This window comes from Rhinatrema bivittatum, chromosome 13 (assembly GCF_901001135.1).
Source record: "Rhinatrema bivittatum chromosome 13, aRhiBiv1.1, whole genome shotgun sequence".
Lineage (NCBI taxonomy): Eukaryota > Metazoa > Chordata > Amphibia > Gymnophiona > Rhinatrematidae > Rhinatrema > Rhinatrema bivittatum.
The window spans coordinates 57319800-57347246 of NC_042627.1; the positions used below are offsets into that span (position 1 = coordinate 57319800).

The following is a 27447-nucleotide window of genomic DNA, read 5'->3' on the forward strand; positions in this document are numbered from 1 at the left end:
GTGACTGGAAATCAAAAGTTCCCCGGTATGTGTAATCACAAGAGAGGCTCAGATGCTAACCTGCAGTTCGAGGGCTAAAATCAGAACATTTCTGAACATTTTAGCCTTTTTTTCAATACAGTTTCTCATAGTCCAGAAAAAAATCAAGACAGTTAGGAACCCCTACCGGCACTTCAAATTATTCATATGGTCAGACTCCAAGGTGTCCCCCACGCTTTGACCTGCGCCTTATCTTGGGTCGGGGTGGAAGAGGATGACCATCTCATCCCTGGCCTCAGGCAACAGATTGCCTTGAGCCGTCCTAATTACTCCCCTCCTGCTGAGATGTAATTTTGTTTTTCAGCTGTTATCCTTTTTAAATATGTTTATAAAATAAAGTGGTTGTCAAAATAATAAACATGTAATATTTTGGCCTGTTTAAAAAAAAAAATGTACTGTAGCTTTAAATGCAGCCATTTATATTCTGATGAAAGCAAACGAAACGAGAAGAAAATGGCCAAGTCATTTTTTCGCCTTCCGGTTTCTGCCTTTAAGAAACAGGTAAGCTCCGGGCCTCCGGCAAAGAAACGAGTTTTGTAAGAATCCGGAGCGCTAGAAAAGCGATGCACTCCGTTCGCGCAGAGAACCGAGCTCAGCGGAGTAGTCGCAAGTTTGCAAGGCCCGCGGCGTTTCTGTAACAGTAAAAGGACACTTAGGGCGCGCAAGTGAATGGTACTACCCAAGGTTTAAAATCCAGAGGATCCTTCCCGCTCAAATGCACTCTCGGGCCAAACAATTCCCCGGCAGAGCAGAAAAGCGGGACGCCTGGCAGGAGCCCTCCCCCGCGATGAGCGGGAATTAGAGGGGTGGAGTGGTAACGACCGTGGTGGATTCTGGGCCTACGCAGCGAGGGTTTCGGCGGCTATCGAGCTTGCGGCAAGTTGCCTAAAGGAGGAGAACATTTTTATTCGCTATTAAAAGCCATCCCCACAACATTATCGTTCTCCTCATAAGATACCTCTACCCGCTTTCTAGGGCGGGAAATAATAAGAGCGCTGAGCAAGGGGAGGCGGAGCGTGAAAGTTAATTCATATTCCAGAGGGCAGGGTTTGGGAGAAATTAATCGTCTTCTGTCTGAATTATTCTATTTGCTTTTAAAAGCAATTTAAAAAAATAAAAGGTGGCCTGTTCTCTCTCTTTTTTATATATATATAATTCGTTTAGCTTGTGCACATATATGCAACCGAAACGAAAAGCACCGGTTCCTCCGTTATTCTCCCCTCCCCCTTTCGCGCGTCGTTGGGAAGTGTAGTTCAGTTCAAATAATTTGGCGCCAAAGATATTGCTGCCGTTCTCGGTTTTTTTTCTGTGAAGCCATGCCGTCCTCTGAAGTGACCTTCTCTCCCACCAAGCGGCCTAAGGAGAGCCCGAAGAAGGAGCTTGGATCTGTGCTGAAGTTCGTCAAGCTCTCGAAAAATGCTTCCACCCCGACCAGAGGCTCGGCGAAGGCGGCGGGCTATGACCTGTACAGGTAAATCGGGACCGATTCAGCCCACATCTTGCAGACACCCAGGGCGCCGAAACTGCAGCGAGGAGCGATTTAAGGGGAATGTTTCGGGTTTTATCGAGTTGCCCGTTTATTTAAATTTGGGGGGGGGGGGAGGCAAAGGACTCCCACATCTTCCCTTTATAAACAGCCTGCTTCTTATCCCATGGTACTTCCCCTCTTAATTTCTGCCAAGTGTCTTTTATGAAGTGCCTGTAAACTCGACAAAACTAATTTTCGTGTAAATATTGTATATCATGTTCGTGCTTCTTATGTGCTGTATTGCATGTTATTTGTAAACCGATGTGATGTTCCTAACGAATGTGGGTCTAGAAAAACTTTAAATAAATAAAATCCGCTTTGATTTGGCTTTGTTTAAAAAAAAAAAGCAAAATATATTTCTTACATAAAACGAATACTAATTTATTTAACTGTAAAGCTTCTTGGACCTTTTTGGAATAACTGTGAATAAACTAAATCCGCAAAACACATTTTTTTACCGCCTCTTCATAGAAACCGGACGGTAGAAGAGCGGCTAAAGAAACCTCATTAAGATGAAGTGCTGCTATAAATAAATAGGTCATGCATGGGGAAAAATTGTGCATCCCTAGCACTCAAATGTGCCCAGGCTTGAGATGGGCACACGTTTATTTTATCCTTGTTCAGGCCAATGTCGCCCATATTTTGAGTGTAAAGTGTGTGTCCAGAAATGTATTTATTTATTTTTTACATTAAGCCATTCCATTATACCTTTATTTTTAAACACCAAGCAGTAGTTTTAAGTGTTGCAGTGATCCTGAAGTAGCAGGACCCACAGAGAACAGTAATTCTTAATTTCTTATGAGCCCTTGACTGGTAGATTGACTTAACTCCAGCACTGGGACTGGAATTAAATTTCCTGCTTTAAAAAATGTGCTTTGGGTACCCCCTTGATTTTCTGCATGGGGGGTGGAATAGCTAATAGCCTCATCTACATGGAATTTACATGTAACAAGCACTATCGGCTACACATTTGTTTAGGAGCACATTTTGAACATGCTGATCTCCTTATTGCATCAGGTGCTACCGGTAGTCTAGTGCAGGGGTCCCCAACCACCGGTCCGTGGGGTTTTTTTGCTGGTCTACGGCACCGCCAAGCACAGGCAGTTGTGATGCGCGCTCCCGGTCTCTCCCGCTGCCGTTGCCGCTGGGCTATCAGCACGTTCAAGCCCAGTGGGAATGGCAGCGGTGCTAAAAGAAGCTGTGGCACCCGTGGCTGGCCTTTTCTTTTTCCCGCGATCCGGAATAGGAAGTGGTGCGCGGGAAGGAGAAAGAGCCGTGCTGCGTGGAAAAGTAGTAGTGGCGGCTGCAGCAGCGGCCCCCGAGCAATTGAAGCAGCTGGTAATCGAGAAAGGAGTCAGCAGCATGAGCCTCCCGCGGCCGATGGGATTCTTCTTTCTTGGCCTGCGGGGGCTGCTGCAGCTCCCATTTGTGCTCGGGGGGGGAAAGAGGAAGTGAGTGAGAGAGAGAAGCAGCCAGCCAGCCTGTGTGTGATTGACTGGTCAGAGAGCTGATGTGTGTGTATATGAGAGACAATGAAAGTGATTGCTCAGGGAGATGACTGTGTATGTGAGAGTGTGAGACATTAGTCAGGGAGGTGACTGATGTGTGTGTGTGTGAGAGAGAAAAAGCATGGAAGTGAGAAGTCTGGGTATGTGAGAAAGCATGGGCGTAAGAAGCCTGGTGTTGGGGGGGGGGGGGGGTGAAAGAAAGCATGGGAGTGAGAAACCTGGGTGAGTGTGCATGCATGAGAGAGAGAGAGACTGGTTGGTAAAGTGACGGTGTGTGTGAGAGAAAAAGACTGGTGTGTGTGAATGTGAGAGAATGTGATTCAGGGAATAAGAAGCCTGTGCACGTGGAGAGTGAGCATGGAAATGAGAGACTGGTGTGTGTGTAACAGAGAGAAAGTGATTATGGGAATGAGAAGCCTGTACATGTAAGAGAGTGAGCATGGGAGTAAGAAACCTGGGTGTGTGTGAGACAGCATGGGAGGGAGAAGCCTGTATATCTGAAAGAGAACATGGGAGTGGGAAGCTTGTGTGTGTGTATGCATGAGCGAGATCAGGTGACTGGTGTGTGTGTGAGAGAGAAAGAAAGTGATTATGGGAATGAGAAGCCTGTGCATGTGGAGAGAACAAGCATGGGAGTGAGAGACTGGTGAGTGTGTGTGTGTGTGAGAGAGAGGCAGAGAAAGTTATTATGAGAGTGAGAAGCCCATATATGTAAGTAGAACACGGGAGTGGGAAGCCTGTGTGTGTGTGTATGGCATGAGAGAAACTGTTCAGGAAGGTGTGTGTGTGCCAAAGACTGTTTGGGAGATGACTGGTGTGTGAGAGACAGAAACTGGTCATGGGGGCATGACTGGTATGGTGTGTGTGTGTGAGACACATGGGCACTAAGGAAGAGGACCATAAGTATAAAGCTTAGCTTCTGCTGCTTCTGGTGTGTGCCACGGCCTGCAGGGAAGGGGAGTAGGAGAGCTGCTGGAAGGGGTAAGTAAAGGTGGCTTTTTATTATTTATTTATTTATTTATTTATTAATTATTTTTGTTATACGTTACGTTATAGCGTAACGTAATAAATATTTCCAATAAAACTGTGAACTTTAAATACAGTGAATCAATTAAAGGGTGTGAGAAAGTTACAATAAAACAGGGAAAATTAACTTGGAGCTGGAAGAGGGGAGAGGTTAAACAAAGCAATATTTACATTTCATCCGATTAATGTGATAGTATGGCAGAGTAAATAAATAAGCCTATTTGAATGGATGTGACGGTACATAAATATGAAACGGTAGAATAAGTAACCAAGAGAATAAATATGACATAGTAGTGCGTGGTGATGATATGATAAAAACTCAGCAGGTAATATTGAGTGTAAGTTTGTGATAGGTGGATTCTTAATTAGATTTAAGTTTATTTTTCTTGACTGCCATTTTAATTGTGTGATGTCTGCTTTTTTGAAATATTTTATTGGTGTTTGGAGAATGTTTAATAGTTTTTATGAGTTTTTAATTGTTGGATGTTGTTCTGTTCATAGCTGTTTTGAAACATTTATTCTGCTTATTAGTATAGTTTTACAATTATTTCTGTGTGGGGATCTATAGCTGCTTGCTAGTTCTGTTTTCCTAATAAGAGGTGTATTGGTTTTTAGGACCTGATTTAATATTTGTAGTGTTGCCTTTTCATAGATAGGGTTGCTCCTGTTTGAGTGTATTCCATAATACAGGTGTAACTGTGTGCGGATTAGTTTATGTGCATTACTACTGATCCTGGGAGTATGTTAGGTCTGTTCTGTGTCTGTTACCTAGATGAGATATTTTACTAGCATGTAAGCGTTTGTATCGGTCTTATTTGTTGTGTTTTCTCAAGAGGACATGCATTGGTGATAAACTCTTTTCATAAATAGGGCTATTGAGCCTGGAAGTAAAAGGAGTTTGAGTTGCTGTTACTGAGATGACACCAGAACCAGAATATCTTTTTTGTAGGGTGAGTTGTATGGGGAATGTCATAATTCTGCGTTACATCCATTATTGTGGGTCAGAGGGGTTCCCATGGATGCAAACTGTACTTTTACATCTAGCCCTGTGACGATCATGGGTCAATGTGTCATGCATGTGAGAACCTATGGTGAGTTGAGTCACATTCACATTATAAATGTCATAATTAAATGATAAGTGTGCACTAAAATCCAACCCCCACCCTGCCCTGCCGGGCCATGGAAAAATGGTCTTGCTTGAAGCCGGTCCCTGGTGCAAAAAAGGTTGGGGACCACTGGTCTAGTGTGTCCAAAGCGCGTAAATGTCTGCACAAGTCTGGGTGCACTATTGCATAAGCCTCTCAGTTTTTAATTTTCAAAAGCCATGCCTTGCAGATCTGAGCAGCATGGGAACTGCTAGTCCACAATCTTGAAACTGAAGCTATGAGTTGGTGTGCTGAGCCTTCTGCTTTATTCTTCCTCTTTCCTGACTAATAATGTCTAGTATAGTATAAATTATGGGAGATTATGCCAGACATATTAGAATAAGACAAACAAGTTTTCTATTTTCAATCATCTAATTTTTGTTTCACTCTTTCATTTCATCTATGCTCAAGTTGATTTAACAAACTTACATTTTCTGGAATGGTCTAGTGTGCAGGAAAAATTAAACATTTTATGCTTATTCCTGATGTGCATTATAATTCACTTTTATTGCTACTAAACAAGGTACATTCTTTATAGAGATCATGCCATTCATGTAGATCTCATTAAAAAAAAAAAGAATCAGAGCAATTTCTGTATTGTAACTCTGCAAAGGATGAAGCAAGATGTTTTTATGGAACCCCTAAATATACTCTCAAAGGGGCCGATGCAATAATTGTATGCAGAAAGCGGGCACTTGGTGTTGAGCCCCCGTTTTCCTAACGCACGTCCAGCCACTTCTTCTGGGTGCTCGATTCAATATTTAAATGAGGGGTCGCGTTAAAAAGAAGGCGCTAGGGAAAAATGTGCTTCCCTGAATGTACCCAGATCAGTCCAGACTGCTGGGTTTTGCCTCCCTTCTAGCAGATGGAGACAGAAAATCTTAAAAAGCACCCCTTGTAGTGTGGTGTGCTACCTGCGTCCCTTCAGTATTTCTCTGTCTCCAGCAGATGAAGGTGGCAGAACCTGCGGTCCTGGTCTAAAACTCCTATTTCTACCAAATAAAAAAAAAAAAGGAAGGCATTTCTTTCTCCCTTAGCTAATGTTTGATCAAGCAGGACTTTAAAAAAAAAAAAAAAAAGAAGGCAAGGAGTACCGTTTTCCTCCCAGAGGGTAGGCAGGTCCTGGTGGAGAAAAATGTGCATCCCTAGGGCCTCTTCAGCACTGGCCTCCAGGGGGCTGTCAAGCATCGGGTTTTCTCTTGCTACTGGCATAGACACGCACAAGATACATGGTCCAGGCAGTGTATCTTGTTTGTGTGTATTGGTTGTCCAGAATTTTTTTTTTCAGAAGCTGTTTTATTTATTTTTAAACTAAATACTGCTTTAATTGGTTCTTCCTACTTAGTATTGCGATGATACTATTAGAAGGAATCGCAGAAATCCAGGATTTTTTTCTTTTTTTTTCAATGTGCCAAGTGTGGCATACCTTTATGCCAGTCCCGGGCTAGCATAAAATTTGCCGCATTGCAAGGGCGCATTGGCTGTGCAGAAAATTTATTGGATCGCAGGGATTAGCTAATAGTCTCATCTACATTAATTTACATATGAGCGCTCTTAGCTATGTGCTGATTTCGATGCATGTTTTGGACCCTCTAATCCCCATATTGGTTGGGGGTTATGGCCACATGTCCAATTGCATGTTAAGCCATGCGCAGCAGCTAGCGCATGGTATTGCATCAGCCATAAAGATGGAGTGGCTGATCTATTCTTCTGGGCCCATTTGAAGATTCCAGGACTCAAATTTGTTAGTAACACTCCTTTTTATCCAGTTTTGTTCGTCTGAACAGATTCACAATGTAGGGACCAAAATGGCATGTTTGTTTGATTTTACACATCTTCAAAAGATAACTTTAAAAAATGTATTTTTTGAAGGTTTTGAATAAAAACAAATTTGATTTGGTATTTCTGCTTACATATTCAAAGCATTTTGTTGGCAAAGAGTGAATTTTGTCTAATCCCTAATTTCTTATTTTTTATTTTAGTGCATATGATTATGAGATTCGTGCAATGGATAAAGTTGTGGTGAACACTGACATTCAAATTGCTCTTCCCTCCGGGTGCTATGGCCGAGTAGGTAAGATAGCTTGACCAGAGCTTTTCAGCCTCTTTGATTAAGATCATAGGTAGGTCTAGGCTATTCTTTCTTGGCATTTGGCTGTGACTAGTAACCTGTACAATATGAGGGGAGGGTTAGTACCTTGCTAATTAATCTGTTGGGAACATGCTTACATTAACTCTCATGCTTTGGCAATGGTCTTAAACAGTCTATGGAAAAAACAGCTGCAATTGCTTCTTGGCCTTGGCAAATATTAAAAGTACCGTATTTTTCGCTCCATAAGACGCACCTGACCATAAGACGCACCTAGGATTCAGAGGGGGAAAATTTAAAAAAAAAAAAATTGTGCTAAACCGGCTCTGCATCTGGGCGTCTTATGGAGCAAATTAGGGGAGTGCATAGCTTTTTTTTTTCTCCCCATTTTGTTTTCAGGTCTGGGGAGGGCCATTTCGGTCCACTCCCCAGATCAGAAAACTTTTCTTTCTCTGGGAACCCCCAAAACCCCCCCCCCATCCCAACCCTTTAAATTAACAACCTCCACCCCCCTGACCCCCCAAGACCTGCCAAACGTCCCTGGTGGTCCAGCGGGGGTCCAGGAGCGGTCCGGGAACGATCTCCTGGGCGTGAGCCGTCGGCTGCCAGTAAACAAAATGGCGCCGACGGCCCTATGCCCTCACTATGTCACTGAGACCGACCAATAGCAGCGGTCGGTCTCAGTGACATAGTGAGGGCATAGGGCCGTCGGCGCCATTTTGTTTACTGGCAGCCGACGGCCCACACCCAGGAGATCATTCCCGGACCCCCGCTGGACCACCAGGGACGTTTGGCAGGTCTTGGGGGGGTCAGGAGGGTGGGGGGTTGCAGGAAATTAATTTGGCAGGTCTTGGGGGGGGTCGGGGGGGGGGTTTGTTAGATTTTTGTTTGGGTTTTTTTTTTTATATTCGCTCCATAAGACGCACATACATTTTCCCCCCACCTTTGGGGGAAAAAAAGTGCGTCTTATCGAGCGAAAAATACGGTAACTCATCAGATGAAGATGATACCATCCTGGACTTTTGACTGCATGACAAGGTGAAGGAGTGCTTTTGCCAAACCATTTGATCCCACTGGGTAGTTGATTATAATATAACTCTGGCTAAAGCAGAAGATTTAAATATTATTTAAAATCTAGCATGATTAGTCAGTTTTAGTTATAGTTGTACAAACAGTTTGGTTTGCCTATAGTAGAACAAGTTCATTTTTGTTAGTTACCTTTCTAAATTAAAACAGAGGTAGGCAAACTATGGCGCACAGGAGGCTTCCATCCAGTCTGCAGCAATGAAATGGGCCCTGATCTGTGGTGGCTAGAACATAAGAACATAAGAAATTGCCATGCTGGGTCAGACCAAGGGTCCATCAAGCCCAGCATCCTGTTTCCAACAGAGGCCAAACCAGGCCACAAGAACCTGGCAATTACCCAAACACCTAGAAGATCCCATGCTACTGATGCAATTAATAGCAGTGACTATTCCCTAAGTAAACTTGATTAATAGCAGTTAATGGACTTCTCTTCCAAGAACTTATCCAAACCTTTTTTGAACCCAGCTACACTAACTGCACTAACCACATCCTCTGGCAACAAATTCCAGAGATTTATTGTGCGTTGAGTGAAAAAGAATTTTCTCCGATTAGTCTTAAATGTGCTACTTGCTAACTTCATGGAATGCCCCCTAGTCCTTCTATTATTCGAAAGTGTAAATGACCGAGTCACATCTACTCGTTCAAGACCTCTCATGATCTTAAAGACCTCTATGATATCCCCCCTCAGCCGTCTCTTCTCCAAGCTGAACAGCCCTAACCTCTTCAGTCTTTCCTCATAGGGGAGCTGTTCCATCCCCTTTATCATTTTGGTTGCCCTTCTCTGTACCTTCTCCATTGCAACTATATCTTTTTTGAGATACGGCGACCAGAATTGTACACAGTATTCAAGGTGTGGTCTCACCATGGAGCGATATAGAGGCATTATGACATTTTCCGTTTTATTAACCATTCCCTTCCTAATAATTCCTAACATTTTATTTGCTTTTTTGACTGCTGCAGCACACTGAGCTGACGATTTCAATGTATTATCTACTATGACGCCTAGATCTCTTTCTTGGGTGGTAGCTCCTAATATGGAACCTAACATCGTGTAACTACAGCTAGGGTTATTTTTCCCTATATGCAACACCTTGCACTTGTCCACATTAAATTTCATCTGCCATTTGGATGCCCAATCTTCCAGTCTTGCAAGGTCCTCCTGTAATGTATCACAGTCTGCTTGTGATTTAACTACTCTGAATAATTTTGTATCATCTGCAAATTTGATAACGTCACTCATCGTATTCCTTTCCAGATCATTGATATATATATTGAAAAGCACCGGTCCAAGTACAGATCCCTGAGGCACTCCACTGTTTACCCTTTTCCACTGAGAAAATTGACCATTTAGTCCTACTCTCTGTTTCCTGTCTTTTAACCAGTTTGTAATCCACGAAAGGACATCGCCTCCTATCCCATGACTTTTTAGTTTTCGTAGAAGCCTCTCATGAGGGACTTTGTCAAACGCCTTCTGAAAATCCAAATACACTACATCTACCGGTTCACCTTTATCCACATGTTTATTAACCCCTTCAAAAAAATGAAGCAGGTTTGTTAGGCAAGACTTCCCTTGGGTAAATCCATGTTGACTGTGTCCCATTAAATCATGTCTTTCTATATGCTCTACAATTTTGATCTTGAGGATAGTTTCCACTGTTTTTCCCGGCACTGAAGTTAGGCTCACTGGTCTATAGTTACCCGGATCACCCCTGGAGCCTTTTTTAAATATTGGGGTTACATTGGCCACCCTCCAGTCTTCAGGTACAATGGATGATTTTAATGATAGGTTACTAATAGATCAGAAATTTCATTTTTTAGTTCCTTCAGTACCCTAGGATGTATACCATCCGGTCCAGGTGATTTGCTACTCTTTAGTTTGTCAATCTGGCCTACTACATCTTCCAGGTTCACAGTGATTTCGTTCAGTTTGTCTGACTCATCATCCCTGAAAACCATCTCCAGAACTTGTATCTCCCTAACATCCTCATTAGTAAACACGGAAGCAAAGAATTCATTTAGTCTTTCTGCAATGGCCTTATCTTCCCTAAGAGCCCCTTTAACCCCTCGGTCATCTAATGGTCCAACCGACTCCCTCACAGGTTTCTTGTGCCCAGAAGTGACATCCATGGGACAGAAGCCTCTCATTTCACTCCTTGGCTGGAACTCTCTGAAAATCCCTTCCCCACCTCCTCAACCTTGGGCAAGTCACTTCACCCTCCATTGCCTCATGTACAAATTTAGGTTATGAGCTCTTTGAAGGCAGGGAAAAACCTACAGTACCTGAATATAATCCGCTTTGAAGTGCTTGATTTATATTGTGCCTTTCAATCAGCAAGAGCTTCTAATGAGGCTCTTGGGCTCAAATGTTTACTCTCCCCTTTACTAAATAAAATTAAGAGTTTTATAGCTTGAATTAGCATTTCATGGAAATCAGGATTGTAAATTTCCCAATTGCACAGGTACCTAAAATATGGACACAGGTGCCCAGAACCTAAAGTGAGAGGATGTGGTATTTTGTATTGCCTTTTCTCTGCCCAACATCCTCCAGGTAAAGGAGGTGATGAAGCATGTCTGAGCAGCAGTATCCCTCTTGGCGACTGCTGAAGAGACGTACCAAAGCCGAACGAGGTTTGCTCACCTCCCCCCCCCCCCCCCCCCCCCCCCCCCCCCCCCCCCCCCCCCCTCAAGATTGGTGTCAGGAGGCTGGCAGCAGTACAGGGTCGTGCTGAAAACTCCCTTCTGAGCCCTTAAAATGACTTCTCTTTTGTGAATAGGAAGGAATGGACTGCATGTGAGCACACAGTATGCCCTTGTGCTGCCAATGGAAGATTAGAGGATCGCAGAGGGATAGCTGACGTTTTTATGTTTAAATATGTTAATTTCAGAACAGAAGTACATGGGACAAGTGAATATAAACAGCCATATTACAATAGATATGGGGTACAAGGGTTGACTCTTCCACTGTACACAGAAATAACCTTGCACTGCAACAACAATTTCTCCTCCCCCCCCCCCCCTTCAGTATCACAATCAAATAACTATACAACAAAAACGACTTGAAGCTTAGCAATCATTCACAATCAGGCTCTTAGCCTGAGGGGATAGAGATTGTAAGTATACATTCCAAATAAGCAGAAAAGTATTTCTTTTCCTAGTCAAATCAGTTTTTTTTCAACATATTTCTTATTAATACACATTAAATGGATTTGATTTTTCCAGTATGTCAAATTCTGTGGATCTTTCCCCACCCAATACTGCAGGATAGATTTTTTTTTTTTTTTTTGCAAGCAGTAATACCTTCCATAACCAAAGTTGGATGAATCTTTGTCCCAGGGCTATCCCTCGCATATCAAATGACAGTACACTCACATCTAGCGGCAACTGTATGCCTGTAATTTGACCAATATGGTGGACTACAGATTCCCAAAAAGAAACAATTTCTGGACACCCCCAAAACTGGTGTCCCGTAGTGCCAGGCATTTGGTTACAGTTTTCACAAACTGCAGATGTAGCAATGTTGATATGGAAGGCTAGTGTTTGAGAATATTAGTACCTCCTATAAAATTTGTACTGAACCTCCTTAGCAGCATTATAAGTTAGATTTTAAACATTTGAAACAGAGCATATTGAGACTCGCTAAAATCTAAAACCATCTCATTCTTCCAATTGGACAGAATGGGTCCAAAATCAATCGGAGGCTTCAAATAATGGAATGAAGCGATGGGTCTTCTATGTCGAAGATATCTGATAATGTTCTATTTTCCACCACCTGATCATGCACCTTAAGGGATCTAATATAGCTGATAACTTGCAAGTGAGCAAAATATTGATTATTTTCTAGCCCAAATTCGTCAACTAGGGTCTGAAATATTTTAATGCCCCCTTCATCTAAGAACTGTGCAATCGCGCACAGTCCTTTAGTGTCGCATATAGACATCCGGTAGGAATTTTGCATTGCCAAGCAACGATAAAAATTGGGAAATATTACTTTTGAGCTTTGAGGTACAAAAATAGCACCAAGATAGAATCAAAGGAGTGCCCAAAAAGCCCTGTTGCAAATGTTTCGGTATCACCACCAAAGAGTCGTGTAAAAGGTAACCCAAATTCCTGCTCAAACTCGAGGGGAGTATAAAAATTAGTCTCCAGTAACCAGTCCACCACATGGTATAGATTGCATGCCACACTATATAATTTTAAATCCGCCAAACAAAGTCCCCCTTGATCCCACTTACTCATCAGTTTGACCTATGCTACCCGTGGCTTTTTATTTTTTCAGCAATAGCGTCGCATTAACCATTTCAATTGAGACACCTCCTGCTTGAACAGATAACAGGGAATAGTTTGGAACAAGTACAGCCACTTTGGGAAAAGAATAATTTGGAATAAATTAATCTTACCTGTCAGGGAAAGCGGGAAATCCCTCCAGGTCTGCAATAAAGTACTAGTGGAAAGGAGCAACTTCTAAAGTTGACCATGTAGAAGTTTGGTAAATCAGTCGTTAAGGTAATGCCCAGGTAAGAAAAGGAGTCATTAACATATCTCATTGGAAAGTGCCCTCTTCAATCCTGACTGGACTGATCTGCTGGGAGGGCCTCACATTTGTTTTAAATTCAATTTAAACCCCCCTAACATCCCATTGGCCTCTACCTTGCTGAGAGAGGCTGTCAGAGCTACCTGCGGGTCAGTAATGTGGAGAAGAATAGCACCTGCGAAAACGGACAACTTAAACCATACTCTTGAATAGTCTCCAGTAGGAATTCCAGCGATGGCACTATTATTCTGAGCCTTGCACAAAAAAGGTTCCAAAGAGAGAATGAATAGCAGCAGAGAGAATGGGCATCCTTGCCTCGTTCCCCTCCCTAAGCAGAGTTCCTCTGAATTGTAACCATTAACGGACATATAGGGTTCATGGTACATATCATCCGCAAGAAATACCTCAAATCCAAAGGACTCCAAAGCCCTGAACACAAAATTCCAATCTAACCTGTCAAATGCCTTTTCAGCATTTTTAGCCTTGTTAACCTTCATACAGAACCCCACCATGTACCCTTTGCTACGTTAAGAATATCACTCTCAATCTTAATAATGCTATAAACGAACGCTGTATATCAATGCATCTACTAACCTTCTAACACTTTAGCCATCGAATACTTGTTAACCATTATGAAAACAATGTTAATGCCCCTCCTAACCTCTTAACACCTTACCTGTCGAAACTTGTAAACCGTTGTGATGGCGAAACCGAATGACTGTATATAAAACGCGATAAATAAAGAGTATGGAGGGAAGACATTTGTTTGCTGCTAATTATAGAAGCAATAATCTTATGAATATTCACTGTAATGTAACGGCTAGGTAAAAAGCCAACCTGCTCTAACCCAACAAGTTCTGGGAGAAGTTTCGCTAGCCTGTTAGCCATAATGTTTGCTAGTAGTTTAATATCTGTTAATAAGAGAAATAGGATGATAAGTGGGAGAAGGCAAGTCTCGCCTCACCTTTGGTATCACTGTTGTCAAGGTGCTATTTGCTGCAAAAGGAAACCTCTAGTTCAATAAAATGTGACAGCATATTTTCCAAAGGAGCAACCAGTTGGGACCTCAGCACTTTGTAAAATTCAGCTGGAAATCCATCTGGTCCCAGCACTTTGAAGAGCTTAGCCTCCTTAATCTCCCTGGCAATCTCTTGTAACTGAAGGGGTTGGTTCAGCCGCTGCCCCTTTGTCAAACAAGGCAGGCCCGCAGACTGAAGATAGTCCAAGACCTCTGGTTCAGCACCCAGGGATGCTGCATAAAGTTCCTGATAAAACGCCTTAAAAATATTGCTAATATCCTTTTCCAAGTTTACCAGCCATCTGGATTTATCATGCAGCCAATGTTTGCCAATGTTACCAATTTTATTACCATGCCAAAAGAATTTCCCTTTATAATATATCAGTCATTTTTCGCCCTTTGGTGGAGGAGCATATTTAAAGCAACTTGTATTTCAAAAAACCGTCACTTTGTTACTGTACTTGGGCTAAGATCATACTTTTTTTCTTGTTGGTGTAAAAGTTCTTTTCCATGGAGAGAGTTTCCATTGTCAAAGCTTTCCTTCTAGTGGCTACATAGGAAATAATATCCCCTCATAGCACTACCTTAGCCATTTCCCAGAACATTACAGAATATTACAATGTAATGGTAATATGATGCTGTCACATTATCAAAGTAATAATGTAAACCGATGTGATACCCATGGGTGACCGTCTGTATATAAAAATAAATAAATAAAATCTCCTCAGGTCGAAACCCCTCCAAGTCAATTCAGACAGGTGCATGATCCAAGATTATCAAAGGCCCAATATGTGCGACAGCTACTCTGGGAAAACGTATCCCCATCTACCAGAAGATAGTCTAGTCTAAATTGTGTACCATATGTTCTAGAAATATGAGTGAATTCCCTATCCAACAGGTGGAGTATCCGTCAGGCATCCACCAGATACATTGCCTGGCATAAGTATGGGATCTGCTTGTGCAAACCTTGCGAAGGATGGGGGCTATCTAAACTATTATCTAGTACACAATTGAAATTTCCCCCCCCCCCCCCCCCCCCCCAAAAAAAAAAAACTAGTGGAAAGCCAGAAAATGGTAACAAGAGGCACACAAAGTCTACAAAGAAGGTATGATCATAAATGTTGGGTGCATATACATTGCCTGTGACAAACCAGTTTTCCAAATAAGACCCCTTCCACAATTACATAACTACCCTCAGTGTTAGAAATAACCTTAGTTTCTTGGAAAGGGACAGATTTACCAATTAAAATTGCAACTTCCGCTTTCCTCAGGGTTGCTTGTGCACAATATACCTTGCTAACCCATTGTCTACATAGTTTGCTGTGCTCAGCATCAAGGTGGGTCTCCTGTAGCAATGCTTTGTGAGGCGCCCCTCCCTAATCTTTGTAATGCTTGCAGTACTTTAAAACGTTTAACCACAGAGCCTAAACCATACACACATTCCATTTAACACATCTGGTGGAAGTGGTCATTTATCTATCATCACAAATATACAGAGAAAATTGAGAAAAAACATTCCCTTCACACCAGTCTAGGGCTCTCTTGAGCAGTTCATGTCACTTGCCAAAATAACCATCTGGCTAAGCATTGCATATTGCACTAATAGGACAACCAACATAGCATGGGAAGCTAATCCCCACAGTCTACCATATGGCATTTCTTCTCCCCCCCCCCCCCCCCCCCCCCAAAAGAAACATCCGATAGCTTCCGTTCAACCATGAGCTGTAGAGAATTCCTGAGTTATATGCTAGGGCCCTGCTCCCCCAACAAAAGGAAAAAAAAATCAGGTTCAGCAAAGATCACAATAACAAACTCCCATCAGCGTCCCCACCATCTGAGTCTCGGATGCATCATGAAGCAGACCCACAGCCAACTGTGGTCGTTTGCTGGGTCACCAGTTCACCAGAAGCTCAAAGAGAGAACAATCAGTGAAGGCTAGAAAAATCAAAAAGAGACAAATTGCTGCATTCTGTAAGTCATGTTAAGTTCCACCCACCTTCAGCTCTTCCATTCCTTTCAGCTTGGCGTGAAAGAAAGCTTGTGCCTACGCAGCCGAATCAGAGATGCACCTTGTTTTCAAACTGCTTGCAGTCTCGCAGGCTACTGCAGGGTGAATTTTAACTGGTGGAGCACAAGAAAGGAACAGATAGGAACAAAAGTCCACCTTCGTGCCGAGATTTTCAGAGCAGTCCGGAAAAATTAAAATAGTTTTCCCCTCATAGTCCAGAGCCCGCTGTAATCTGCATGCCCACAGGATCTCTTCTTTATACCAGAAATTTAAAATCTTTGCGAGCACTGGCCTAGGGCTTCCCAGTTCAGTAGGCCGTGGGCCCATGCAGTGAGTGCGCTCGATTTGAATTTCTGCTAAGGCGGCCAGGAAATCCAGCACTTGTGGCAACCACTGCTCCAAAATGTTCTTAAGTCTCACTCCGGGTTAGCCTCAGGGAACCTGGTAAAGCGCAAATTGCTGCTATGGGAGTGATTCTCTAAATCTTCTAATTTCGCTTCATGTTTCGCTACTGTTGCACTGGCCGCTGCCAAGTCCCGTTCCAGGGCCTGTATCTTCCATCCTGTCGATGTGCGATTCTGCCTCTGTAAGCCGTTGGATATGGTCTGTCAGCAGCAACTGGAGCTCATCAAAACGGGAATGCAGCTTACCTAATTTGTCATCCACGGCAGCCAGAATTACTGCTGCAAGATCACCAGACACACCCAAGCTCCTCTGCGGTGACAGAGGAGTACTCGCGGTGTTGACCATCATGTTTGGCACCACTGACTTTTTTGCTTGACTCTGCGGAATGATTTTGTTGCCATACACTGGTTTTTGTACACGAAAAAATCACCAACACACACTGCCAACTGCAGGAAGAAGAAAGATCAGAAGAGCAGTGGTCGCTGTCACTGTGAGGGCGATGGGTGAGGATTAGGAGAGCAGGGCCCTAGAGCAGTACAGAATCATGTCTACACTCTCTCACCACATCACGTGACCTTCCCACCTGATGCTTTTACCTAAAATTGTAAGTTTTCCATATTAAGCCATTGTTCTTCCCGAAACCTCGCATGTATGAAGATGAGAAAGCTCTTAATAATTTAAATTGTAAATAGGCCTTGGCTTACTTCAAGAGAAGAACTCGTCTTCAGTCAGTCTTCTGTTTGTCTCTTAAGATCCCAATAGATTAGGTATAACAGTGGCCAAACGTGCATTATCCAACTGACTAGCAGACTGCGTCGCACACTGCTATAAGTTAGCAGGCCTACAAATTAGATATTATCAAGTTAGAACCAGTGGCTCATCTGCGAGCCATTCCTCTTGAACATCTGCAAAGCTACAACTTGGTTGTTAGTACGCACCTTTTCGTCCCATTGCTATCTGGACATACTTTCAAAGAGCCACAGTAAATTTGGACAAGTAGTTTTTGTGTAGCCTGTTCACCCAGCAGTCTGCTCTCTACAGTGGGGGTCCAGATTTTGTTCAGTAAATGCTTCACTTCAACCCTTAGCTTGGGACTCCCCACATGTTATGGTTAAGTCAACCATAGTTATCTTAAATAGTGTAACTAGCCAGGATGAAATAGCCATAGAAATAACCACCAACCTCCCTGGGGAGTTGACTAGCTAGATTTAGCTCTAAAATCGACAAAGGGGGCTTATGAGGCAACATCTGAGTGGGAATTCCTGCACATGCTCAGTAAAGCAAAAGCTCTAGTAGTTATGAGAGAGACAGGTGGATATCACCCACCTTAAGGCTAATTCATCCTGCTATCTACAAGAAAACACCTGTTTATGGTAAGCAAATGTGCTTTATTTGTACAAGGTCTGGAGGAGGGAGAGGACTTTTTTAGGTAATTGTTAGCTTGTTGACCAGAGATATAAGCTTATTCAGTCTTTTCAATAATTATAATTAAAGCACCACATGATTTAAGTACAGTTTATTATGATATTTTATTCATGATGGTTTGACAGATGATATTGTAGAGCTGAGGTTGGATGACCTTGGAGAATTCTCAGTATGAAGTTACATTAAGTATACATCTATTGTGGTGCTCATGATGTGTTTTGAAAACAAAATAAATGTATTTGTTCTGCATTATTGAAATACACAGTGAATATTTGTTTCATTGAAAAGTACTGTGTTTTTTTTTTTTTTTCTCCCTATGTTCTAGCCCCAAGATCTGGTCTGGCTGCTAAACATTTTATAGATGTTGGAGGTACTGTTTCCTTCCTTTTACCTTATTTTTGCTAAGTTAACTAAAGCATACCGTGTTTCCCTATTTCAGTATATTTGCCTAATGATGGTATGATTGGAGTACATCTTTGGGAACAGATTTCATTTAGTACATTTTGGGGACATAAGTTTTAGGTTATACTGTCAACTTGAAAGTAGAAGGGGAACAGTGGTAAACTCCCAAGAAATACAAAGTATTTGACCCCCTAAAAAGTCAGCATATTTGTGTGGATTATAAATGACACACAGATTTTTTTCAGCCAGTATGTTTATGGCAAACCAATATGCTCTTAAAGTACATTTTCAAAGTCATGATTCATTATTTTTTTGTATTTTTTATAAATTAAAAGCTGAAAAATGCTGCTTGCATAAGTATTCAACCCTTCAGACTAGTAGACTTGGTAGAGTTTCCCCCCCCCCCATCAGCTAGAACACTTCGTTGTACCATTCCCTTTCTCCTGGATTCAGACTGTCTGCTGAGAAAGTCTGCTCTTATATTGTCTTTTTCTGCAATATGTGAGTCTGAGATCTGAAGATGTACTTTTGCTCATTCCATGAGTTGAGCTAGTTCCTGTGATACTTGCTGGCTCTTGGTTCCTCCCTGTTGATTGATATAAGCCACTGTTGTCGCATTGTCTGACTTTATTTACATATTTATTTACATAAGTGAGTGTTCCATCACTCACGTATGTAAACAAATAATCCACATTTCATGCATAGTAACTATTAAGAGGTCGGCTCCTTGCCCCTCTCTTGTATATAGTATTTATTTATTTTCGTTCACCCTCTCTTTATTTCCAACTCCCAGTTAAGGCATCCTTGTTATAATGTAACTTTTTACGCTCCTTGAATTAATTATCTCTTGTTGTTTGGTTAAATTGTATTTGCTGCTTAGTTCGATGTAAACCGAGTTGATTTGATTTCTATCAAGAAAGTCTGTATATAAAAGCCTTTAATAAATAAATAAATTATTTGGACCACTCAACCCTGCAAGTGACTGCTGAATGACCAGCTTCCAGTTAGTTGATGTTCCAGAGATACTCCTCTGTACTGCAGCTCCCCTGTGCTTTTAACTCCAGACAGTGAGCTTCCCAACCTTGGAGGCTTGTATTCGTTGTGCATAGTAGCCAGTCCAGTGTTCATAGGAGAACGCCTCTCAGATGATCCACTTGCAACCACTACTGCAGTTGGATGTTGATCTCCACCGGTAACTGAAATAGTATCAAGGAGTTTTGAGATTGTGGACTCTAATGCATAAGCAGTGTGTGCCGAAGAGGGGTCTGTCGTTTCGGACAGTCCATCCTCCGTGACTTCTTCCAGCCATGAAAACCCAACTCTCTCTCCTTGGGCGCAGGCCTGCTCATCTGGTTGCTGCAGTTCCAGTTGTGCACATTGGCTGTTCTTGTTTGAAGAGACTTGGAGCTCTTAATCACCCATGTGTGAGGACTACTATCCTGCTTGTCTTTGGAGAAAGCAGAGTTGCTTACTTGTAACAGGTGTTCTCAAAGGACAGCAAGTTTCTAGAAACTTTGACAAAAGATTTCCATGTCGGGCTCCATCCAATGATGTTACCCATGTGTGAGGACTAACATCCTGCTGTCCTTGGAGACCACCTGTTACAGGTAAGCAACTCTGCTTTCCATGTGGATAGGGAACACTAGTGGTCTCACCTGGGAAGTGCTGCCTGAGAGTAGGAATGGCCATGGTATCTCCATAGGTTCCCTCCATTGCACTAGATGTGTCTGTGTGTGTGTGTGGGGGGGGGGGTCCTTCCAGTGTTGCAGAGTCTGAGGCAGATCTCTCCAAGAAGGAAAAGGGGTGAAGCTTGCTATATCAACAACCATGGCCGTCTTATCTGTATACAGTCTTTGAGATCCATTGCAGTGACTTTCCAGCCTTTTTTCTAGTCGAGCTGCATAAGTAAAGTTGTGGGGGTTTTTTTCTTTTTTTGAAACTTATCTGGGTAAGTTAATTCTATATTTGCATGTATCTATACATACGCACAAACATTGCAGAGTAGATTTACACATTTTATAATCCGTACCTGTGTGATGGGCGCATTTTATAAAATACTAGGATAGAGCTGCGCATGGCTATATACGCACATATGTGGGCTCGTGCACAGCTTTTTAAAAGTTATCCTCCCTAGTTATATCGAACGATGCTTTTTTTTTTTTTTTTTTTTTTTTACTAAAAATTGACCAAATAGAATCTTCAGACTAGTGATTTTGATTTAAATCCTTTCCATCCCGGTTTCAAGTTTATGAAACCTATTTTTTGCTATATTCTATATTTGATTTTATGTACGTACTTTGGCTATCAAAGTGGGTCTTTCCTTGCACTAACTCTTAATCTCGGTTTTAGCTTAATCTAGCATTCTTACAAATCTGATATTGGAAAACAGAAGGAAAATAATTTCTGCATCTGTTTTTTGTTTTGTTTTTTTTTGAGAGAGAGAGCCCGTGACACTTTGTTCTATGTATTTTCTTTTATCCCAGGACAAGCAGGATGCTAGTCCTCCCATATGGGTGACGTCACTGACTGAGCCCTATTGCAGGAAAACTTCTGTCAAAGTTTCTAGAAACTTTTGACTGGCACTGTGAGGGCACTGAGCATGCCCAGTATGCCATGATATTCTCTGCCACAGGGGTCTCACTCTAGTCTTCGTTTTTCTGCGCTGCTGTAAGCATCGCGGAGATAGGAGCCCTGTGAGTTTACTCACAATTCTGACTAAAAGTCAATTATTTTTCACATATTTTCCCCATTTGGGATCTCACTCCCTTTTTGTCACCGGACGGTGACAAATTGATAGCTTTTTCACGTTATAAAACGAGATTTTTCTCACAAAAGTTTTCATTGGCTGTCGATACTGACATGGCTTCGGGTTTCAAAAAATGCCCGATTTGTACTCTGACCATGTCAGTCACAGACCCACATCTAGAATGTGTAGTCTGGTGAGAAGCTTGATATTTCATCATGCCAGCAATGTCAGGTGATGACCCTGAAGGGTAGGAAACTTCGGCAAGAAAAGATGGCACATCTTTTCCAACTTCAACTGCTTTCATCGCCTTCCATCTCAACTAAATCTCCAACAGGAGTTACAAAGAAACTCCTCCTCAAAAAACGTCGACTGGAAGGATCCGGAGATGCAGCATCACCAACCCCGTCGACGTCATTGGGCAAGGTCAGTCACTGATCCGCGGGCCTAAACATAAACATCGACATCGTCGAGCCTCGGCGTCACCATTGCTCCCCCCCCCCCCCCCCCCCCCCCGGGGAACCGAGCGCAAAGCAGCATAAAGATACGGATCTACCCTTTACCGTCTGCACCTACTCCGGTACTGCCTTCACAGTCACCGCTATTTATTTATTTATTTATTTATTTTTGGTTTTTATATACCGGAAGTTCCTGTATAATATACATATCACTCCGGTTCACAGATAACAGAGATAACTATCGAAGCCTTTGTCTGACCCATCACCACCACATGTCAGAAAACAATCTCCTCCAGAGGATTTCACTTTTGCAACATTTCTACAAGAGATGGCAGACTCCATCCCCTTTAAATTGCAAGCAGAGCAGGACACCAGACAGCAGACTTTGGAGGTACTCCAGTTTGTCGACCCTCCAAAGCAAATGGTTGCAATTCCTATCCATGATGTTCTTTTGCAACTGCAACACCGTCTCTGGGAACATCCCTGCTCTGTCCCAGCAGTAAATAAGCGCATGGATAGTACTTACCTTGTACAATCCACGCCTGGATATCAGAAGCCACAACTTCCCCACCACTCGGTAGTTGTGGAATCGGCACAAAAGCGCTCAAAAAGAATACGAACACATTCCTCTAAACCCCCGGGAAAAGAACATAGATTTCTCAATTCCCTGGGACAAAAAGTCTTCCAAGGAGCTATGTTGAACTCCAGGATTTCTGCATATCATCTATACATGACACGGTCTCAGAGGAACCTATGGAAACAAATTCAAGAATTTGTCCCATCTCTTCCTACTGAATACCAAGAACTGCCCAAGCCATCATTCATAAGGCTATGGAAGCCGGAAAGCATGAAGTCTGGGCAGCCTACGACGGATTCGAGACTGCTTCAAGAGTGGCTGCATCTGGCATCAGTGCCAGAAGATGGGCATGGCTCAAGGCCTCAGATCTGAGACCCGAGGTGCAAGACAAGTTGGTGGATCTTCCCTGTCAGGGGGACAACCTCTTCGGCTCTAAAGTCCAAGATGCTGTGTGTCTGTTAAAAGAGCATACAGAAACACTCAGACAGTTGTCTTCTCTTCCGCAGGATCCCCACTACGCACAGTCGGTGTAGGCCTCAAAGAAGGGATGCCACAAGACCTTTTTACAGGCAGCGGAAATATTACCCTCCTTCTCGACCTCGCCCTGCCAGGACACAACACAGACCACAGCCACGACAGCAGAGACAGTCTAGGCCTCAGCCTGCTCCACAAACAAGTACTACCACTGGCTTTTGAAATTTTATCCAGAGAACTCAGCCTTCTCTCAAATCCTCACCCACTCCTCCCAGTGGGAGGCCAGATATCTCAATTCTACAACAATTGGCTAACATTAACAAACGACCAATGGGTCCTCTCCATAATATATCGAGGATACCAGCTAAATTTCCTCTCACTTCCCAAAGATTTTCCACCCACACAATTACATCTAAGCGAAAATCATATCCTTCAGTTACAAGTAGAATTTTCCACCCTTCTGAAAACCAGGGCTGTAGAGCCAGTACCCCGGTCTCAGAGAGGCAGAGGATTCTAGTCCCATTATTTCCTCATTCCAAAGAAAACCGGAGGAATATGTCCCATCTTAGATCTCAGAAATCTCAACAAATTTCTGAAAAAAGAAAAATTCAGAATGGTCTCTCTAGGAACCATGCTCTCACTTCTTCAAGCAGGAGATTGGCTTTGTTCTCTGTATCTACAGGACGCTTACACTCACATCCCCAATCTTTCCTCCTCATCGCAAGTATCTGCGCTTCATGGTGGGCCATTAACATTTCCAATACAGGGTACTGCCATTCGGACTTGCCTCTACTCCCAGAGTATTCACCAAATGTCTGGCAGTAATAGCAGCACACTTAAGCAAGGAAAGTGTCCATGTTTTTCCGTATCTAGACAACTGGCTCATCAAAGTCATTCTCAACAAGGAGCAATAGCTTCCCTCAACAGAACAATTGCTCTACTTCATTCCATGGGCTTTCTCATCAATTATCAAAAGTCCCATCTCACACAGTCACACCTACTTCAATTCATAGCAGCAGAATTGAACACCATGCTCTCAAAGGCCTTTCTACCCGAAGATCGAGCAGAAACGCTGGTCTTATTGGCAAAATCAATTCACTGAAAGACACAAGCAACAGCTCATCAGTTTCTAACCTTACTAGGCCACATGGCCTCCACAGTTCATGTCACTCCTATGGCAAGGCTCGCCAAGAGAGTTACCCAATGGACTCTAAGATCACAATGGATTCAAGCCATTCAACCACTGCATTATCCAATTCAAGTAACCCACCAACTACGGTCCTCTCTACTTTGGGTGAACAAGGACAATTTGCGCAAGGGCCTACCCTTCCAACAACCAGTCCCACAGATAACGTTAACTACAGATGCATCCACCTTGGGTTGGGGAGCACACATAGATACTCTCAAAACCCAGGGTATTTGGACGAAACTCGCAGCAACCTTTCAAATCAATTTTCTGGACCTTCAAGCTATACGTTATGCTCTGCATGCGTTCAAGGACTGCCTTTCACACAAGACTGTTCTGATCCAAACAGACAACACAGTAGCCATGTGGTATATCAACAAACAGGGAGGTACAGGCTCGTATCTCCTTTGTCAAGAAGCTGCACAGATTTGGGGCTGGGCCCTGAACCACTCAATGTTCCTCCGGGCCACTTATCTGGCAGGCATTCACAATGTGGTGGCAGATCGACTCAGTCGTCAATTTCAACCACACAAATGGTCCTTGGATCCCTCAGTAGCGACCAGGATATTTCAGAGTTGGGGACAACTGACAATAGACCTCTTTGCGTCACATCTGAATCACAAAGTGGAAAAATTCTGTTCTCTACACAAACAGAAAAACCAGCCAGCCAAGGACGCCTTTGCTTGCCCTTGGAACTCAGGCCTTCTATATGCGTATCCTCCGATACCGCTCATCACCAAAACTCTAGTGAAGCTACAACAGGGCAAGGGGTCCATGATACTCATAGCCCCGTATTGGCCTCGACAAGTATGGTTTCCCACACTTCTAGACCCCTCAGTCAGGGATCCAATTCGTCTGGGAGTAGCTCCCACTCTCATAACTCAGGATCAGGGCAGGTTGCGCCATCCCAACCTTCAATCCCTATCCCTGACAGCATGGATGTTGAAAGCTTGATTTTACAACCACTCAATCTTTCAACCCATGTATCAAGTGCTTATAGCTTCACGTAAACCTTCCACACAAAAAAATTATTCTTCCAAATGGAAGAGATTCACTTTGTGGTGCAGACAAAAGAATATTGATCCTTTCACTTGCTCCACTACTTCTCTACTAGACTACTTATACCATCTTTCAGAATCTGGTCTCCAAACTTCATCGGTAAGAGTACATTTAAGTGCAATCTCAGCTTATCATAACAAGATGGGAGATGCACCTATATCCTCACAACAGATTGTCAGTAGGTTTATGAGAGGTTTAACTCAAATTAGACCACCAATTCGGCCTCCAGTCACAGAATGGGACCTGAATCTGGTTTTAGCAAGACTAATGCGTTCTCCTTTCGAACCCATAGATTCCTGTGATCTTAAATTTCTCACATGAAAGACTATCTTCCTCATAGCCATTACATCAGCTAGAAGGGTTAGTGAGTTACAAGCACTTGTCACGTACTCACCTTATACAAAATTCCTACATGACAGAGTGGTTCTCCGTACACATCCAAAATTCCTCCCCAAGGTAGTTATGGAATTCCACTTGAACCAATCCATAGTTTTACCCACATTCTTTCCAAGGCCTCATTCTCACCAAGGAGAACGGGCCTTGCATACTTTGGACTGTAAATGTGCACTATCTTTCTACTTAAACCGCACTGCAGTTCACAGGAAATCCAATCAGCTTTTTTGTTTCCTATGATCCAAACAAACCGGGTAAAGCAGTGGGTAAACATACTCTATCCAATTGGCTAGCAGATTGCATACAGTTTTGCTATGAAAAAGCAGGCCTTCCTCTCCAAGGGCGAGTAAAAGCGCATTCAGTAAGAGCAATGTCAACCTCAGTAGCACACTATCGTTCAGTGCCAATCCTTGACATATGTAAAGCAGCAACATGGAGTTCTCTCCATACCTTTGCAGCTCATTACTGTTTGAACAAAGAAGGATGACAAGATTCAGCCTATGGACAATCTGTCTTACAGAACTTGTTTCCAGTTTAATCCCAACTCCTACTACATCCAACCTGCTGTAATCTTCGGCTGATTCATTTTCTACAACAATACATCACTGTTGCTTCACAACAAAATGACTCAGCCTCTAGCTTGCTATTCACCCAAATGTGAGGACTAGCATCCTGCTTGTCCTGGGATAAAGCAAAATTGCTTACCTTGTAATAGGTGTTATCCCAGGACAGCAGGATGTAGTTCTCACGAAACCCACCCCGCGGAGTTGGGTCCCATACCTTTTATTTTATTTTTGCTAAAACTTATTGCTACATACGAGACTAGAGTGAGAACCCTGTGGCAGAGAATATCATAGCATGCTGGGCATGCTCAGTGCCCTCACAGTGCCAGTCAAGTTTCTAGAAACTTTGACAGAAGTTTTCCCGCAATAGGGCTCCGTCAGTGACGTCACCCATATGTGAGGACTACATCCTGCCGTCCTGGGATAACACCTATTACAAGGTTAACAATTTTGCTTTCTGGAGAAGGATTACTAAAAAAAAATTTGTAATCCTTGAAATTAAAAATAGTTCTGAAACTTAGTGCTGTGGAGCTGAATATTTTCAAATGTTAGACATTCAAATGATTTCTGTTTTGTTATATTCAACAGCTGGCGTTATTGATGAAGACTATAGAGGAAATGTTGGAGTTGTACTTTTTAATTTTGGAAAGGAAAATTTTAATGGTAAGAACCTTTTTTGGGGGGGAAGGCAAAAATTGGTTGGCTTCAAATTATGGACCTTGGTTTATGAGCAACTGTATTCGTATCTTGCTTTCAATGAAGTATCAATAGAACTACAGTTTATTTCTTATAATTATATCAATGAATACTGATCAGTTAATGTCTATTAATACTGATCAGGTTGCTATTCATGCTTAATTTCTCTTCAGTAAGAGCAGAACATAAGAGTAGATTTCAACATGCAAAAAGTAATTCCCAAAATTCTGGACATTAAATTCAAAAAGCTGCTGTAGAATGGAGGAATTGCCCTTTTTCATCAAGGGGACCAAAACATAAGTTGTTAGTACCGTGCTGAGTTTTAAAGTGTAGCATAACTAAATTCCAAGATATTTATCTGCTTGTTTTACAAAGAAACTTTTGTTTCCATTGTTTTGATTTTAAAACCATTTTATTTTTAAAGTTAAAAGAGGTGACAGAGTTGCACAACTGATTTGTGAGCGCATCTGTTATCCTGAACTTGAAGAGCTCAAAGTAAGTGAGAGGAACGAAAACATTTTGTAACTTAATAATTATGAAATAAGCAAACAAAATATGACCAGATTTAAGTTTGATCAACATTTGTTTTGAAATATAAATACGCTGTTTACAAATATGCTCTTTTTGGGTTAGATCAGCATTAGTGGACTCACTATTTATATTATATCTTTGCTATGTGAAAATCTTTCTTAATAGGTGGCAATTGACAGGGGTGTGCAAAATGTAGTTTCATTATACTTGTAGTTCTTAATGGCACTGTTTGGAACTTCTAGTTGACTTTTATATTCTATAAATATAAAATTTAACAAAAAACCTTCTTTTAAAATGTTATAATTTTATAATCTTAGGCATTTTAAGTCCCATATGGGAAAGATAAGAGCAAATTTGTTATTGCTGTTAACTAACTCTTGTAATCCTGTTTCTTCAGGATTTGGATGATACTGACCGTGGTGCAGGAGGCTTTGGATCTACAGGTCACAGCTGAAATCTTATGTTAAAATTTAGCAGATTTGTAATAAAAGCTTCATTTTGTTTGTTTTTTTCTGTAAATGAATGAATTAAAATATTTTACTAGATTTGTGTTAAAA

General features: G+C 42.3%; 1 protein-coding gene across 5 annotated transcripts; it reads left to right on the forward strand.

Moving 5' to 3' along the window:
• Positions 1-455: 455 nt before the first annotated feature.
• Positions 456-27447, forward strand: DUT (deoxyuridine triphosphatase). Of its 5 annotated transcripts, none has more exons than XM_029575675.1 (7): positions 456-540; positions 1354-1510; positions 7229-7320; positions 18134-18178; positions 26252-26326; positions 26784-26854; positions 27288-27447. In XM_029575675.1, the coding sequence occupies exons 2-7, from the start codon at positions 1356-1358 to the stop codon at positions 27342-27344; spliced, it is 495 nt and encodes a 164-aa protein (XP_029431535.1). In that variant the 5' UTR covers positions 456-540; positions 1354-1355; the 3' UTR covers positions 27345-27447. The 5 variants fall into 5 exon arrangements, with proteins under 5 accessions (XP_029431535.1, XP_029431534.1, XP_029431536.1 ...); XM_029575674.1 differs by having other exon boundaries at positions 462-540; positions 1392-1510; XM_029575676.1 differs by lacking the exon at positions 456-540 and adding an exon at positions 556-711.

What these genes read in the sequence shown, in the direction of transcription:
- DUT (XM_029575674.1), top strand. Translation starts at nt 493, where the DNA reads ATGGCCAAGTCATTTTTTCGCCTTCCGGTTTCTGCCTTTAAGAAACAG. An exon ending in TTTCTGCCTTTAAGAAACAG is followed by an intron (nt 541 to 1,391) that starts GTAAGCTCCGGG and finishes TCTCCCACCAAG; the next exon opens with CGGCCTAAGGAGAGCCCGAA. An exon ending in TGGAAAGGAAAATTTTAATG is followed by an intron (nt 26,327 to 26,783) that starts GTAAGAACCTTT and finishes TTATTTTTAAAG; the next exon opens with TTAAAAGAGGTGACAGAGTT.